This window comes from Pholcus phalangioides, unplaced genomic scaffold (genome assembly GCF_987345545.1).
Source record: "Pholcus phalangioides strain wild (caught in Gottingen) unplaced genomic scaffold, Ppha-v1.0 ptg000024l_1, whole genome shotgun sequence".
NCBI classification, from domain to species: Eukaryota; Metazoa; Arthropoda; class Arachnida; order Araneae; family Pholcidae; genus Pholcus; species Pholcus phalangioides.
The window spans coordinates 23,768,279-23,785,402 of NW_028301616.1; the positions used below are offsets into that span (position 1 = coordinate 23,768,279).

Below are 17,124 nucleotides of genomic sequence, written 5' to 3' on the forward strand. Positions count from 1 at the left end.
CCCTCCATGGGCCCCCCGATCAAACTTTTCACGCTTTAGCTAATTTATTGAGTGAAAAAAAGGTAAAAAATTATGAGAATTATCCCAGGCCACAGCCCTGTCAGCCCCCGCCCTTGTGGAGGCCATGCCAATCGGCACCGGCCTTAAGAAGCACTGATGCACTTGAAAAGGTCGAAGGCCTTCTTAATTGCATCATAGTCCCCCGGGCATTCCTCTACTATGGCCGGTTTTAAAAAATACACTAGAAATGGCATATATATATATATACACACACATGTTCTTTGTTCCCCCCCCCCCCGGAAAAAGTTGAAATGCCTGCTGCGGGCTACACGAATTTTGTCGCCCTTCTCCCAATCTTGCGTAACTTTCTTGACTACTCGCTTTCTTCGTATTCGACACCCTAAGCTATAACCCACTTGCCCCCCCCCCTCCACTCCTGCAAGTACACTCTTTTGGTCACTCCCATGCTCACACACTCTAAGCCACCCATTTGGTCACACCCCCAGGCCGGACCTTTCAACCCCTTCCCCTCTATAGTGAAATTGAAGGATGAAAAAAGACAAAAATTAAAATCATACCAGGCCCCAGGGATAGAACACTGGTAGGCCCATCCTCGGGGGACCCTTGATCGTGGTGTGTTATACAAGTTTTGCCACGCTTCTCCCCCTCTACTAATATCCTTGACCACTCATTCATTAAATTTGCTTCCCCTCTGAATTTGCCGCCCTGTACTATAGCCCGCCAAGCCCTTCTTCTGTAAATATGTGACTGTGGACAGGGCTGCAACAAGGGAAGGAACAGGTGGGTCTGGTGTTCCGGGCGCCGAACCACAGAGGGCACAAATTTCACCCTTTGACCTTTCCTTCAACATCACAAGGGGTTGCTGCTTGCCCCAGCTTACCAAGGGCCCTCAAGGTACAACTGAATACTTCGTTAGCCTGGACAAGCACGGATTGTGGCGCCCCCTTGTAAAGGCGCGTATACACTAACGCGCCGATCTTGTAGCGCACGGACCCCCCCCCCCTCCTCCGCAGCGGTTCTAATCCGCTCGTGAGTACACAAACTTCCTTTTGTGTTCCTTTCTTTGCTTTGTGCTCGTTGAAAAAAACCGATTCCAGGTGGGTCCAGTGAAAACAGCTCAGGAATCGTTCACATACACAACCAATTACTAATGCTTTCATTACATGATCCGCGTGCTAATGTATACGTGCCTCAATGTAAAAAGAGCGGTTACAGTTTGAATTCGGTGCCCCCTCTGATGCAGCACCCGGGGCATCAGACTCGCCTGCTCCCCCCTAGTTGCGCGGTCGCACTGCAACCGCACTTGTCGCATATTCCCGCGGGTGTCTCTGTGTGGCGAGCGGAATGGCACTGCCATCTTCACTACAAGTTACGGTGGCACCCCTATAGGGGCAGAGCGGGGGTCAAGTTAGGTCTGGATGTAGTTACGGTGGCACTGGTGGGTGGGGCACTGTTCATTCCATTGAAACAATCGAGAGGACAGCCTATGATGTTATTAAGGTGACCCTGAATACAGGTCAATCAAACATTTCACGGATATACTGTATTTAGGTTTATTGGCTTATTTTGTGAACGCATATCTGCAGAGTATGGCATGATCTGAGGCTGAGACGCTTTCACTCACCCTTTCAAAACGCTTTGCCCGTACCTGTTTTTTACCCTCTGGATCATTCAGTCTGAATCGCGATCCAGCAAAAATATGAATAGAAAAAGGTTGAATAATGGAAATCGAGGTGGGATCCATATCTTACTGAACTGAAATGCAAATCGCGAGTTAAACAGAGCGCTTCGAACAGCCCATATCTACTAAAGACCCATTCGGTAACGCACTGAATCGTTTTATTACGCATTTTCCCTTTCTTCGGTCACAGTGACAAATGTCAGTTTCCATTACCGTATTTCGTAAAAAAAGAAAGAAAGAAAGAAAGAAAGAATGGTGTCTCTCTTTCTATGACGTATCACAAAAGTTTTCTCTGTTTAGATTTACAGTGGTGGTTACATAACCGTCATGCGTTCATGTGGTCATCACGATGAACCCAGGTTCGAACCCCAGAGAAGGCACAGTGTTGGTTGGCTGGAAGTAGGTTTTCTATGGTTTTTCAACTGCGCGGCACGAATGCGAGCTGGTGTGGATTTACGGGGAGGGGCCGCTTAACGGGCTTTATAAGGGGGGTAAGTTCGGAGGGGCGGCAAATTTGAGGAATGAGGGGCAAAGAACATCATTAGAATGGAAAAAGCTAGGTATAAAGTTTTATAGTGACCACAAAAGCAGTAAAACCATACGTCTGCATCTGCCTAGAGAGCTAGGCACTAGAGGTCAGTCAGTGACCAAACGAGTAACCTAAAGGGTCTCAAGCATATGAGTGAACAGAAGAGTATGCAAGCACGTGGAGGAATCAAAGAATGACCAAGAGAGCAAAGAATCGGTCAGAAAGTGACCTAGAGAGCAAAGAATCGGTCAGAAAGTGACCTAGAGAGCAAAGAATCGGTCAGAAAGTGACCTAGAGAGTGAAGGAGTATATTGAAATGACCTAGAGTGAAGTACTATGTCGATGAGTGACTAAAATAGAGACCCCAGGGGCCAGGGAGCGCCTGAGCATGGGAGTTGACCAAGAGATCAAGAGACCAGGTTAGTGAGCGACGAAAACATTGTGTAAGCGTATGAGCTACGAAAAGATGAGTGACCTAGAACGGGTGCAAGCATGTAAGGGACCAATACAGCGTGTTAGCATTCGAGTAGTGGCCATAAGAGTGACCTAGAGACAGAGACATATTTACGGGGGGGGGGGGTGCAAGAGGGTTATGACGCAAGGTTGCAAATTTGAGTCAATGAAAGTAGACTTGTAATGGAGAAGGACGGCAAAATTTGTATAGCCCACAGGCGACAAAACCATGAATACGCCTCTAAATGCGTGCCGATATCCCATTCAACCTTTTCACGCCCTGTTGCCACAAATGTGGGGGTTGCTTTTCCTCACTGTAGAGTGTAGAAGCTTCTTCTTTTGACCTCAGGGAGTTAAGCTCTGTCTCAAAGTATTGTGTAAGTTTTGAGTTAGAAATACGGTGAATGTGAATTTCTGGGGCTTTCATCAGAGATGGCAGCACTTAAAGTTAAACTTTCGGGGGGAGTTTTTAAGATTGTTTCGTGGAGAAAAAGCCTCACGGAAAAGTGCGATTTATTGCAGAAATATTTAGCAATAAAATTCTGGAAAAAAATTTGTGTGAAGATGAAAATACCCTGCATATCATCTAGACTGGAAAAAGTTGAACGAAGCGAATTATTTCTTCAGAAAAAAAAAAAAAGATTAAAAAAATTGAAAATTTGGAAGAAAAAATTGCCGAAAAAAAGAAAAGATTTGCCGACATGTGCTCTTTATGCTTTTTTTGTCGAGAATTAATAATGCAAAAACAGTTTGGAAATTCCAAAAAATGATTCCTCGTGTCTGAAAGGGTCGAAAAAGTCTCTCCACGGAGATAGCGATCAGGCTCACAATAGTTAAAATTCACTCGTACACTGCTGGCCACCGTAAATGCAACACCCTGAAGGAAGCATGCAAATAATATGAAATTTACAACATGCATTAGCGGAGGTGAGATATGCAAATGATTAGAATTTCAGCGCAGACGCACATCACGCGCGCCTGTGGCGCCACTTCAAAGCGCTATTTAAGGCTTGGAGATTTCGACGATTTGAAGTACGGCAATTGTGTTTTTCTCGTGGTTTTTTCAAAAAAACGATCAATTATGCCTCGTAGAAAACAGCGATCATCTTTTGATCAAGTATCCGAGTTCGACAGAGGAAGGATAGTGGCCTACCGAGATTGTGGATTATCTTTCAGGGAAATCGGTAGTCGTGTTGGACGAAACCAAATAACTGTAATGCGGATATGTGATCGTTGGATGCAGGAGGGTACGACGGACCGACGTGTTCGATCGCATCCACCTCAGTGCACCACTTCACGTGATGACAGGCGTATTGTGCGTATGGCAGTGACGGATCGCTCAGCCACATCACGAACCATAGCACAGCACATTCAGTCTGTACCGCATCATCCAGTGTCTGCGCGTACCATTCGACGCCGTTTACAGCAGAGTGGTCTGTCCGCAAGACGTCCATTACTTCGTCTACCCTTGACGCAGAACCACAGACGTCTCCGCCGCCAATGGTGCGATGAAAGAAGGATGTGGACGGCACAATGGAATGAAATTGTCTATACTGACGAGTCACGCTTCTGTCTGCAACACCGTGATGGTCGGATTCGAGTCTGAAGACACCGTGGAGAGAGGATACTGAACAAATGCAAATGCACCGCCACACTGGTCCTGCACCGGGTCTTATGGTATGGGGCGGTATTGGATATCACTCTCGCACTCCTCTAGTACGCATTGCCGGTACTTTAAAAAGCCAGCGCTACATCTCCGAGGTGTTGGAGCGAGTTGTCCTTCCTTACCTTCAGGGCTTGCCCACAGCCATATTTCAACAGGATAATGCGCGACCACACGTGGCACGCATTGTCCAAAGGTTCTTCGTCAATCGCCAGATTGAATTGCTTCCCTGGCCAGCTCGCTCTCCGGATCTTTCGCCGATAGAAAACATGTGGTCCGTGGTTGCTCAACGATTGGCCCAGATTACATCCCAAGCTGCCACACCAGATCAACTTTGGCAACGCGTGGAAGCTGCTTGGTCTGCTGTACCCCAAGAACACATCCAAAGTCTCTTTGAATCAATGCCGAGGCGTGTGGCAGCGGTGATCTCCAACAATGGCGGCTACTCTGGCTACTGATTTTGGCAGGAACCACACCTCACAGAAGTCTATAAATTTAATCATTTGATGCTTGGTCAACATGTTATCTACAAAATAAATATTGTTGCGATATCTCTTGTCTTTCTTGGTGTTGCAATTTGGGTGGCCAGCAGTGTATTTACAACAGTCAAAACAATTAGAATTCGAAAGGTAGATGGCAACACATGGAAAAGCATTTCCCAGAAACAGATTTTACGGAAGAAAATTTATTTTCACTCTAAGGCCGGTATTACACTATAAAAGTTTGATAAAATCCCTTTTATAAAACTCGAAAAATCCAACCAATAAAGTTTATAGGTTACATTCGAACAAATGCAACCGATAATCTTATTGGTTGGATTTTTCGAGTGCTATAAAAGTTTCCCAGAATACAAGAAGCCATATGTTGTCGCCAAACACGGCAGATGCTATTCTAACCACATTCCAGCTTGTTCCTGGATAATATGAAAAATACAGTCCGGAAACAGTTCTGGGAGAAGAAAACCTCAACATCCATTTTGAATCCATTTACGTTAGGTACAGAAAACATGTATGGCTGGCAGGGACGTCTTAAGAGCATCAAGGGCCGCAGGGAAAAGTGATTTTTCTGAAGCCCTTATCAGGCAAATTCTCGAAAATTTCTACCAGATCTCATTTTTGTGAGGCCCATCTTCTCTTGAGGTGCCCGGTGGGCCCCATGCCTTAAGACGGCACTGATGGCAGGGCCACCCTTAATAGGTGCGGGACCAGGTGCATCTCAACAATTTTGGGATACCAAAAATGTTAAGGACCCCTCTTTGCCCCGATTTTTTATATATTTTGTGGGGGGAATCGGCATCCATTATTCCAGAATATACAGGAATGCTTATAAAGATCGTTACAAGAAATTTTAAACACACAATTGAACGTAAATTGACGCAAAAATTGATGAAAATTCAGCATCGAAGGTGAGTTTAATTAAAGAAACGATTCCTGAAACAAATTAAAATTTTAGAATTGATGAATTAAAAATAAAGGAAAGAAATAATTCCAGCACCAATGAAAACTCCAGAATTAGCGGAAGAAATAATTACAGAATATATCGATGAAATTTCAGATTGGTGAAAGAAATTAGTGAAAGAATTAATTCCAGAATTTTAGATAGAAATAATTCCAGAATTTTAGATAGAAATAATTCCAGAATTGATGATAGAGATAATTCCAGAATTGATGATAGAGATAATTCCAGAATTGATGATAGAGATAATTCCAGAATTGATGATAGAGATAATTCCAGAATTGATGATAGAGATAATTCCAAATAAATTGGTGAAAATTTAGAATTAATGAAATTAATAATTTCGCAATTTATTAAAATTCAAGAGTAATGCAAGAAATAATTTTAGAGTCGGTAGAAGCCTCCAATACAAGTCCGTAGCGGGGGGGGGGGGGACTTGGGGGTCTGGTCCCCCCCCCGAAATGTGAGAAAATGACCGAAAAAGGGAAAAAAAAGATGGCCAAATCTATTGTTCCATCACTTTGGTCCCCCCCCCCCCGAACGAAATTTCTGGCTACTGGCCTGCTCCAATAATCTACCGCAAGTGCGGGTTTCAAAGAGCGCTGGATCCAATGCGACCGCACCTGTTTCACACCCCCGGGGTGGGGGGTTGATGTACGGCCTTGATATATGGCATCGATATCAATGACCAATTCGTTGGGAGTTCCTCAGAGGAACATTTAAGTGGTAAAGGTTTATGTGCGGTTTAGTAGGCGGTCATAGGAATTTTTGAGGATCTTCCCGCCCCTCCTTGGAATGACGATTGACGAATGCATACATTTGTTGCGGTTGCGCTTTGTCTGAACTCTTCTCGTTAACTCTAGGTTCTAGGAGACTTATCAATCGGGAAATTGTTAGTTCAAGATGCCATTAAGAATATTTCATATTTTTATAAAGGGTGGTTGATGACGTAATCATCATCCAAACCCCCCCCCCCTTGTCATCAAAAGTCAGCAAATCGGACCCCCCCCCCCCCCCCCCCCCCATCGATGCTGACGTAATACTTGAATAACCGGGGCTAACGAGAAAGAGCCCCGTCGTCTCTTTCTCGTTAGCCCCGTGAATAACTCCTACTCCTAAATAAGGGAAAAGAGAAAGTGTAGTGAAAGAAGAGTGGGGTGGGTGGGGTAATATCAAGTGCAATAAATAAATAGTGGGAACGTATCCTCATAGATGGCGACACTTATCGATTTTTGACTGTGACGTAACCAGTTTCGGTGGCGTATTTTTGTTTTGTTTCGATTTACCATTCGTTTAAGGTATTTCTTGCTGCTTTTGATGACCGTTCGACCCAGTGACCTGTTGAACATAAATTGTGAATTTCGCAACTCGAACTCAGTTCAAATAAACTCTTTTCAATTGAAAACACAAATAAAATTTCGCATGCAACTGTATTCGTTTTCTGTATTTATGTATTTTAGTGGTTTTCTCAGTAGGTAGTCCGCGGACTACCGGGGATGGAGGAGTCCACGGGATGTGTTTTGAAACTAAAATTAAAACTTTAAATGATAATATACCCCGGCCCTGAGATTAATATCCAAGAACTTTTATTTACTTTAAGGTAGGGTCATTGGCCCTCCGTGAGGGTGGGGATGACAGGACTAGCCGTGGGGACCTAGGACGATTGTCATCTCTTTTTTTTGGTCTATTGAGGGCCCGTGAAAAGGCTGACAGGGAGACAAGCCAAAGGTCCCAGTCTAGGGATCCTGCTCCAGGATGTGGGCAGGCCCTCCCAACGATACCACAATCCCACCCTTACGGGTAAATGGCTTACATCCCAGAAGGGACAGAGCCCGGGTCGTGTCTGGTTTGACGGAGGATGTGGGCAAGGCCGGATATTGAATCCTGCGAAACACGTGGCCGCAGAAGACACCAACTGAGAGGGGGCAAAAAAGATTTTTTTAGGGTGCTAACTGAAGAGGGAGGGGCAATTTTTTTATCACTAAAATGTCATTCACTTGCGCATGAAAAATGTCCAGAACTGGGCCTGGACGTGGGGGCCATGGGTAGGGTTTACCAGATTTGAAAACTGAGAAAGGAGAACGCTTGTGCTTTCCCCTCGGTAACGTCACCTTCCTCAATTTCTCAATCCAGAATTGATGGAAATTCAGAATTAATGAAAGAAAATATCCCATAATCGATATCAATTTATGGGATTTTTTCCGTGGTACAATTTCCATATGGAAACTCAGAATCAATGAAAAACAAAATCCCAGAATTGATGAAAATGGAAAATTAATGAGTAAAAATCCCAGAAGTGATCAAAATCCAGAATAATGAAAACAAAAATCCAAGAATTTATGAAAATTCAGAATTAATGAGAAATAACTACAGAATTGATCAAACTTCAAAATTAGTCGGAGGAAACATCCCAGAATTGATGAAAATCCAAAATTAATTGCATTTTCATGTTAGGAGCCATTCAAATATTACATAAGCAGATTTTCAGCCATTTTTGACCCCGCCCCCCCCCCTTGTCAGCAGCTTAGAATATTTCATATCTTCAAAAAGAGGTGGTTAATGACCTCAGCAACCTTCAACCCCCCCCCCCCTTGTCATCAAAAGTCAGCAAATCCGAAACCCCCTCCCCCCCTCGATGATGACGTAATACTTGAATAACCCCTTATTTACATGCCGTTTTCTCCATGGTTCGACTGGATTGTACTTGTATTTTGTATTATTATATATTGTTTAATATGATTTTACTTGTATCCATAGGCACCGGAACCCGGGAGCTGAGACCATTTCAGACACCCAATAAATTTTATGAAGAGACTGAGGCCCCCCAAAAATTCTTGAACATGCAATACACTATTCCGCCTTCTGCGTACGGGCTGGATCCCCGTATATACGGGACGAATGGCGATTTTCAGCCCTCTCAATGGTTTCTTCATTTCGGTGCCTCTGCTTGTGTGTATATATAATTATACCAGCTTTATAATGTTCTGTAAGTCTTTTTCATGCGTGGAAATGAATTGAATTGAAATAATGAGAGAAAAGAATCCCAGAATTGATGAAAATGTAAAATTAATGAGAGAGAGAAAAATCCCAGTATTGAAAAAATGTATATGAAATATATTTCTTCACTTTTCTACTACCGTAAGTGCAGGGCCTCCCGGTTCAACCGCACCTGTCGCACATGCCCTCTGAGGACGGCTCTGTCCATTGGTCCCCCCCCCCCCCCGTAAAATGGGTGGCACTAACCACAAACCAGTGTTCCCAACTTAGTTATTTTCCAACTAGATCCAGTGCCGTCTTTAACGGATGGGCTGACCCGGGCACGGCCCGGTTGCCTCAAGATAAGAAAGGGCCCTACAAAAAATAAGGCCTGGTTGAGAGATAAGACCATGTTCGAGAACTGACAGCTTTAGAAAAATCACGTGAGTTCGGGGGGCCCACGATGCTCTTGAGGCGACCCTGACTAGACCTGGTCTTTTTCAACCATTTTGTTGGAAGTAAAATAGCCATCTAGTTGCTAGTTGTTTTTTCTAGTCTTCTTTTAAAAATTTCCCTGTGTACCACTATCCTATTATTAAATTACATGAAAATACGGAAATTTCGCGGAAAATACGGGACGTATGGTCATCGGGACAATGGCTAAAATTAATTCTGGTTGTTTGAGCTCGGTCTCTAGCTGTTTTTGATAAAGAATCTTCTCTTGGAAAACATTTTTTTACTGTTGTTAACACAACAAACAAGTAACAAATTCTTTGTGCCAAAAAAAAAAAATTAAAGCTTCAAAATTTGACAAAAAAAATTTTTTTTCAATTAATTACTTTACAAAAATTATTTATTTGTATTTATGGCAAAAAAAAAATCAATGAGAATGTAACGGAATCAAGATTTAATGGATCAATATTAAGAATAATCATTAGATCTGGAATTATGCACAAGAAAAAAAAAAAAAGGTTGTCAAAAGGTACCTGCAGTCTTGACGGGGTTGAACATTGCTCCATACCCACGGGTTAAGAGTCTCATGCTCTCGCCCATACGCCAATCCGCAAGCACTTGCGTAAGACTATGTAACAATATAAAGGAATTTGAAATACACAAAAACTAGCTGTATTCCGCATAGAGAGTGTACTTCGTTAATATTTCAGTAGATTGTGTTCTCCGAAACCATCCCCTTCTCGTAATTTAAGAAATAAATGAAATGAAAGTATATTTTATAATGATGGCACTGCAATATAGAGGTTTCAACACTTTTGCATCTTTCTTCCGATTTTGTAGCGCCATCTACATAATATAGGAAAAGTAAGAGTTTTTTCTCTAGTGAATTCGGTTTTATATGCAGCCGTTAATGTGCACATTACCTAGCTAATCCGCAGATTAACTGCTTGATACCTAGATAATCTGTAGAGAATAACTGATTTCTGTGTGTGTGTGTGTGCACTTTAGCGGTAACGTATATTTTAATCATTTTGGGAATTATTCCTTTTTACTAATTCTGGAGTTATTTCTTTTATTAACTTTGGAATTATTTCTTTTACTTATTGGTGTTTGTCGGAGTCGCAAAAGAACTCAAGTCAGCTTTTTTTTATATATCTACTATAACCTTTTTTTTAATTTAACATGATATAAGAACAATTACATGTTTTTAGTAAAGCGACGGAAGAGCGTCCTATCAGTACAGCGGGGTCTAGCCCAGTGTTTCTTAACCTTTTTCAGCTCATGGCCCCCTATGGATCACATTTTTTTTCGTGGCTCCCCTGTCCTATCCAGGGCTCCCCTACCCTCACCCAAGATTGAGATACTTTCTATATTCTTATTATGAATGAAATTTTAATAAATCAGATCAATCTCTGGAATCCTGGCTAAGCACGGACTCAAATGGCAGATTATCATCTCTCCCAGGAGTCAAATTATATGTTAAAAAACGGTCTGTGTAAAATACGGTACGATCCAACGAACATACACGATAAATCGACATTCCTAACACCCCAACCGTTGCTCTGGCTGCCCTAAATACTTAGCTGGAAGTAACAGCTTACATATGAAAATCATAGTATCAGATTCCATATAGTGCAGTCCCCCTTCCTCCATTATAGACATGAAGACCCGGGTCATGCCCACATAGACCCAAGGCAGGGCCGTCTTAAGAGCATCATGGGCCCCCGGGCCAAGTGATTTTTCTGAGGCCCTACCAGGCAAATTCTTGAAAATTTCAGCCAGATTTCATTTTTGTGAGGCCTCTTTTCTCTTGAGGCCTTAAGACGGCACTGACCCAAGGGTTAAGATGACCCTATTTCTATGAACGGATCTGATGAATTCTGAAAGTAGTAATATTTTTCAACCACGTTTCACTTTTAAAGTTTTTTTTTCTCTTCGCAGTTCTCTGACTCCCTTCACCACCTGTCGTGGATCACCTTTCTTCTGATTTTTTCCCGTGGCCCCCCTAGAATATCTCAGGACCACAAGGGGGCCATATGGCCCCAGGTTGAGAACCACTGGTCTAGCCCATGGAGGAAAGAATAACAGGAGGTGACGAGACCAGCGCCTCCCTTGAGAAAGCATGGGGCAAAGCTCTTCAAGCGCTTTGGCATGGGGAATCTGGGTTGCCAGATGAAGCCAGTGATCGCTCTATTAAAGGGACCAAATAAGGCCAAACAAACCGTGGCTTCCCATGCTTTCCTATGAGAAACATCCCCGTTTTTAAAAATCATTTAAAAATTTACTATTCACTTTAGGAACTCGATTTTTTTTTCTCAAATTCTTTGGATATATTTATACAATTGAACGAGAGCTTTTAAAATTTTAGTTGTTATTTGTTTTCGAATATTAGCTTCAACAACATGGAACCTTTTACAAAAATAACCAAAATTTACCCATATCTTGTGCCACAAAAGTTCTTCTCGGCATTTTAGTTTTAAAAAAATTATGCCAAAGTATGTAACACCTCAGTGCTGAGAGAAAGACAATGTTTAAAGGCACTTGAACAAGCGGTGTTTGAAAAAATCTGACTTTTTTTGCGAAAAACATTATATATGCAAAGCATTAGCATATATAATGCCTTTCAGCTGTTTATATTAAAATATTGTAGAAATATTTCTCCATTCCAGGCAAAAACTCGAACACGGACACAATTTTAGATTTCAAATTCAATTCGAAACTTTTTTGTCAAATTTTCGTACACATACCACTTTAAAAGCAAAGTAATTGGTACAAAATGAAGAGAAAAAAAAACAGCCCAGATTATTTTCTCAAGTACTATAGGCCAGAGAGATGACTTATCGCGGCTCGTAAAAAAAGTTTTTTATTTCTTAATATTTTTTTCTCAAATACATCTACATAGCGGAAAGTTCGGATGGGCGGCATATATTTCCAGTAATACGTATTCGAGAATATGAGAGTGGAACGGAAGAAGGGTGGCGAAATTTGTACAGCCTACAGGCAGAAAAACCACACATACACAGTGGCGGACGACGTTCGAGCACTTCCAGTACTTTGATTCACGGGGGCGGCAAAATGCTGTTTGCCACGGACGGCTGAATCATGTTTGCCCCGGGTGGAAAAAATCCTAGCTACGGCCCTGTCAGAAGGTACTCGAGCACCTCAGAACTGATTCAGAAATCAAAATTCCTCATGTAAAGCTTAAGACGAGCGCCCACGGGCCTCAAATACTTTCGAAATGTCCCGGATCTATCATAATGATGGACGAAACAAAAAAGCAAGATAAACAGTTAAAAGAAAAAAATTATGAAAATTGCATTTTATTGGAGCTTTATTTTTTAATTAATCATATTCCCATAGACATTAATTGAAATTTTTAAAATAAATTGATGCACTGAACTAAAAACTTATGACGAGTCGAGAATGAAAAGTGATCTTCCCCTTTTTCAAAAATAAATTAAAAATATAACAACCCCTTATACAAGGATAAGATTTTATTTTTCCCCTTTATTAGATCATGTAGATTACCTGAAGACGCATTAAATGGTCATGGTGCATAAATTTATTTAGTTATTAATATTTTAAGAGAATTCGATCCGGCAAAACACATGTTAAGTATAGGGAAAAGAGCGGTTTGTTTGGGCTTACTTGTCAGCCCATAGGGTTGCCACAACGGCTTCAATTTTCGTTCCTGATGTCACCTCCTGTTATTCTTTCCTCCATGGGTCTAGCCAAAAGTGCCAACTCCTCGTATTGCCAGATTCATCTCTCTTTTTGTCTCTTCCTGGCACTACTGAATCTACTATTTGTTGTTTCTAGGCCGCACTAGATATACACCACACTACTCCCCCCCAAGTACCAACGGTACGATTTCTGATTACACATACGAGTTGCTGTACTTAGGGTTGAAACGTACGCGCCTACATGAGCGTGTTGCTGTGGTTTGAGTCGGACTTGGTACCGTCGATGTGTGTAGAGTAGGATCTGCCGTCGTATCTGTTGCTTCGGTTGTCGATGAACAGTTTTCCTCCAGTAATGTGAAGGCAGGTTTTAGCCTGTCTACACTGATTGTGGTTTCTCTAGTTCCTCGGTCGATGGTGAAATGTTTCTCAGAACGTCTGAGCACTTTGAACGGTCCAACGTATGCTTGCTGTAAAGGTTTTTTCACCCCATCGCGGCGCACGAAGACATGGGTGCACTTATCGAGCTGAGGATGGACGAAGGTCGTTGGTTTTGAGTGAGATGATGTTGGCACTGGTGTCAGCTTTTGCATATTTTCTCGCAGTCGAAAGATGAAGTCTGATGTATCTTCCTCTGATTTAGGTGTTGGATTGAGGAATTCGGCCGGTAGTCTGATTGGGGAACCGTACATCATCTCTGCAGTGGAGCACTGTATATCTTCTTTGAAGGCTTCTCGCAAACCCAGGAGAACAAGCGGCAGTGTCTCGGTCCATCGATGATCGTTGTGGCATCGAAGCGACTGCTTCAATGATCGGTGGAACCTCTCCACTAGTCCATTGCTGGCAGGATGGTATGGGGTCGTGCGAATTTGTTTAACGCCCAATAATTTCGACAAGCAAGAGCTGAGGGAGGACTGGAACTGGCGTCCTTGGTCGGTAGTGATAGTGGATGGGGTCTCAAATCGAGCAATTAGAAATTAGCAATTATTAAATTGGGCAATCCATTGCCCAACAAAAGTTCGAGCGACTGTTTCAGCCGAGAGGTCTTCTATCGGAATCGCCTCGGGCCATCTGGTGAAACGGTCCACACAGGTGAGTAAATAAGTGAACCCGTTAGATGGAGGCAACGGACCTACCAAGTCCAGATGAATGTGGTCGAACCTGCTCGAAGGCATTGGGAATTGCTGGAGCGGTCTCCTAGTGTGCCTAGTGATTTTTGATCGCTGGCAGTCCATGCAGGCACGCGTCCATGAACCGACATCTTTGCATATAGACGTCCATATGTATTTCTCACAGAGTAGCTTTTTCGTGGCCCGAATCCCAGGGTGGGACAAATCGTGCAATGTCTTAAATAGAACAGTTCGGTAGTTCTCGGGAACGAATAGTCGTATTTTTTGTCCGGTACAATCACATACTAATTCCACACCAGGAGAGAGTTCTAGTTTTTGAAGTTGAAGGAAACACGTTGGATCACTCAGCAACTTTTGAAGTTCTTTGTCGCTCTGTTGTGCAGCAGCGATGGCGGTAAAGTCAATGGTCTGGGCATTGATGTTCTGTATGCGTGATAATGTATCCGCGACCACATTGTTAGAGCCGGATACATGTCGAATGTCGGTGCTAAACTGAGCAATGTAGGATAAATGTCTGAGTTGCCTAGGGGAGGCAGAGTCTGAAATTTTTGTGAAAGCAAATGTGAGAGGACGGTGGTCGGTAAAAATAATAAAATTCTGGCACTCGAGACTATGGCGGAAGTATTTGATAGCAGCGTAAATTGCAAGGAGCTCCCTATCATAAGTGCTGTACTTGCGCTCCGCGGGACATAGCTTTCTTGAAAAAAATGCTAAAGGCTTAGGACCATCCTTTTCGTGGGTGTGAAGAACTGCTTCAGGAATCCTTCAGGAATTCATTCAGAGGAGCTTGTGTAGTCGCAGAATTCGGTAGGAAACGTCGATAAAAATTGATCATTGCTAAAAAACGTCTGAATTCAGCGATGGTTTTTGGGGTTGGAAAGTCTGTGATGTTTTGTACTTTCTCTGGCAGTGGTTTCACACCTTGTGGGGTAATGAGGCAACCTAAAAACTTGACTGCACTCTTACCAAGAACACACTTGGCTGGATTCAATTTGAGGCCATGTTGTTTCAAACGGTCAAAGACCTGATGGAGATGGTGTGTATGTTCTTCAGCATTGGTGAAAGCGATGAGAATATCATCGAAGTATGGAACACAGAAGTCCAACCCTGTTAAAACTTGGTGGATGTATCTTTGGAAAGTCTGACCAGAATTGCGGAGGCCAAACGGCATAGTGACGAACTCAAACAATCCAAAAGGAGTTGTGACAGCTGTTTTTGGGATATCATCTGGGTGCACTGGAATTTGGTGGTATGCCCGTGTGAGGTCCAAGGTTGAGAAGATGGTTTTTTCGTGGAATAGTTGAGTGCAGTCCTGGATGTGAGGGACTGGGTAGCGGTCTGGTACCGTGATAGCATTCAATCGTCGGAAATCTCCACATGGTCTCCATTCGCCATTGGACTTTCGAACCATATGAAGGGGACTTGCCCAAGGACTTCTAGATGGTCTAATGATACCTTGTGCCATCAGGAATTCAAACTCTTGTCGTGCTACTGACATTAATTCGGCAGATAAGCGTCTCGGCTTAGAAAATACTGGGGGCCCTTTTGTTTCAATATGGTGGAATACTGTGGTATTCTCCGTCTTGTCAGATAAAAGAGAGGGGCTTGTGATTTCTGGATATTTCAGGAGTATTTGGTTGAAGTCGGAAGCTTCAAAAAGAATAGTGACGCTGGAGCTAGATGAGCTGACGTCAGCGGTTTTACCATATGAAGAGATATTGGTCTCTTTATCGATGAGGCAACTGTTTTTGGCATCGACAAGCAAATTAAAATGCTTGAGGAAATCAATGCCTATGATAGGATGTTCGACATCGGCTACTACAAATGACCAGGTAAATGCACGACGTAAATTTAGGTTGAGAGTAAGCAGTTTAGTGCCATATGTAGAGATTTTGGTGCCATTTGCAGCACGAAGGACTAGACCATCATCAGTTTTTTCTTGTGGGCGGTGGATTTTTGGGAGTACCGAAATGTCGGCGCCCGTATCGATGAGAAAGTTTACTCTATTCTTACGGTCGGCCAGGATGATTTGGCTGATACGGCAATCGCGGTCATGGCCGTCTAGCGATCGCACGCTTAGTTTCCCGCGTATGCACAAGGGGATGCACACTTTTTAGCCTTTTCGCTGAAATTAGTGTGGTAGAAACACAAATTATTTGCGGTGGGTTTGTATTGACGATTGCGGGAACGACTGCGCTGTCGCCGATACGAGAAACGTCTATGTGAGCGGGACGCATGGACAGTAGCTGAAAGTTCGCTCACCTGCCTGGTCAGCTGCTCAATTTTCTTTTCTAAGTGCGTCGTGGGGGATTCCACTCTAGAGGCATCTACGTGGGGTGAAAAGGTAAGATCATTCTTGTCGGCAACGGCGGCGAGTTGGGTTAGGTCTTCGTTTAAGGCAGCTAGAATGCTTTGCGTGTTTTTTGGGAGTCGGGACAACTATAGCCACTTCAGAAGTGGCTCCCCAACGGAACCCCCGGCAAGAGATTGCATCCGAGTGAGAAGTGGTGATGAACGCTGGTCACCAAGCTCGAGGCCTTGAAGGAGGGTTCGTATTTTGGAAGCCTCGCTTTCTGAATGCAGTTCTATGAGACGCTTCTTTAAGGCGTCATACTTGCGACCTTCAGGAGGGTTGATAATGATGTCGCTTGCCGAATTGAGGACATCGGATTCCATAGCCGATACCACGTGATGAAATTTTGTGGCATCTACGGTGATTTTGGCCAAGGATAATTGGGCCTCTATCTGCATAAACCATAATGTGGGATTTGTCTTCCAAAATGGGGGAAGCTTAATGGCAACGCGGTTGATTTGCGGCTCGGAATTTTCATCCATGACGTTTTTATGCGTTTTTATGCTAAATAATTTAGATGCGAACAATTAAAAATGCGGTAAATACCGGAAAAAATAACATAGGTATATACATGGGTTGAGAGGGAAATTTCCTCAGCGTGACATATCGACATGCACCGATTCTATTTTCAAGCATCGTGGTAGAAATTAAAAAATAATTTCACGGATACATTAAATATACAGAATAGGCCACATTACCTGTTGTATATCGCTCGCATCTCGTGCAGGTG

General features: G+C 43.0%; 1 protein-coding gene across 1 annotated transcript; it reads right to left on the reverse strand.

Annotated features, from left to right (window-relative positions):
- Positions 1-16,480: 16,480 nt before the first annotated feature.
- LOC149069037 (uncharacterized) lies at positions 16,481-16,876 on the reverse strand. The gene has a single exon (XM_089250334.1). It carries the CDS (start codon positions 16,874-16,876, stop codon positions 16,481-16,483), a length of 396 nt encoding a protein of 131 aa, XP_089106460.1.
- Positions 16,877-17,124: the final 248 nt, after the last annotated feature.

What these genes read in the sequence shown, in the direction of transcription:
- LOC149069037 (XM_089250334.1), bottom strand. Translation starts at nt 16,876, where the DNA reads ATGGATGAAAATTCCGAGCCGCAAATCAACCGCGTTGCCATTAAGCTT.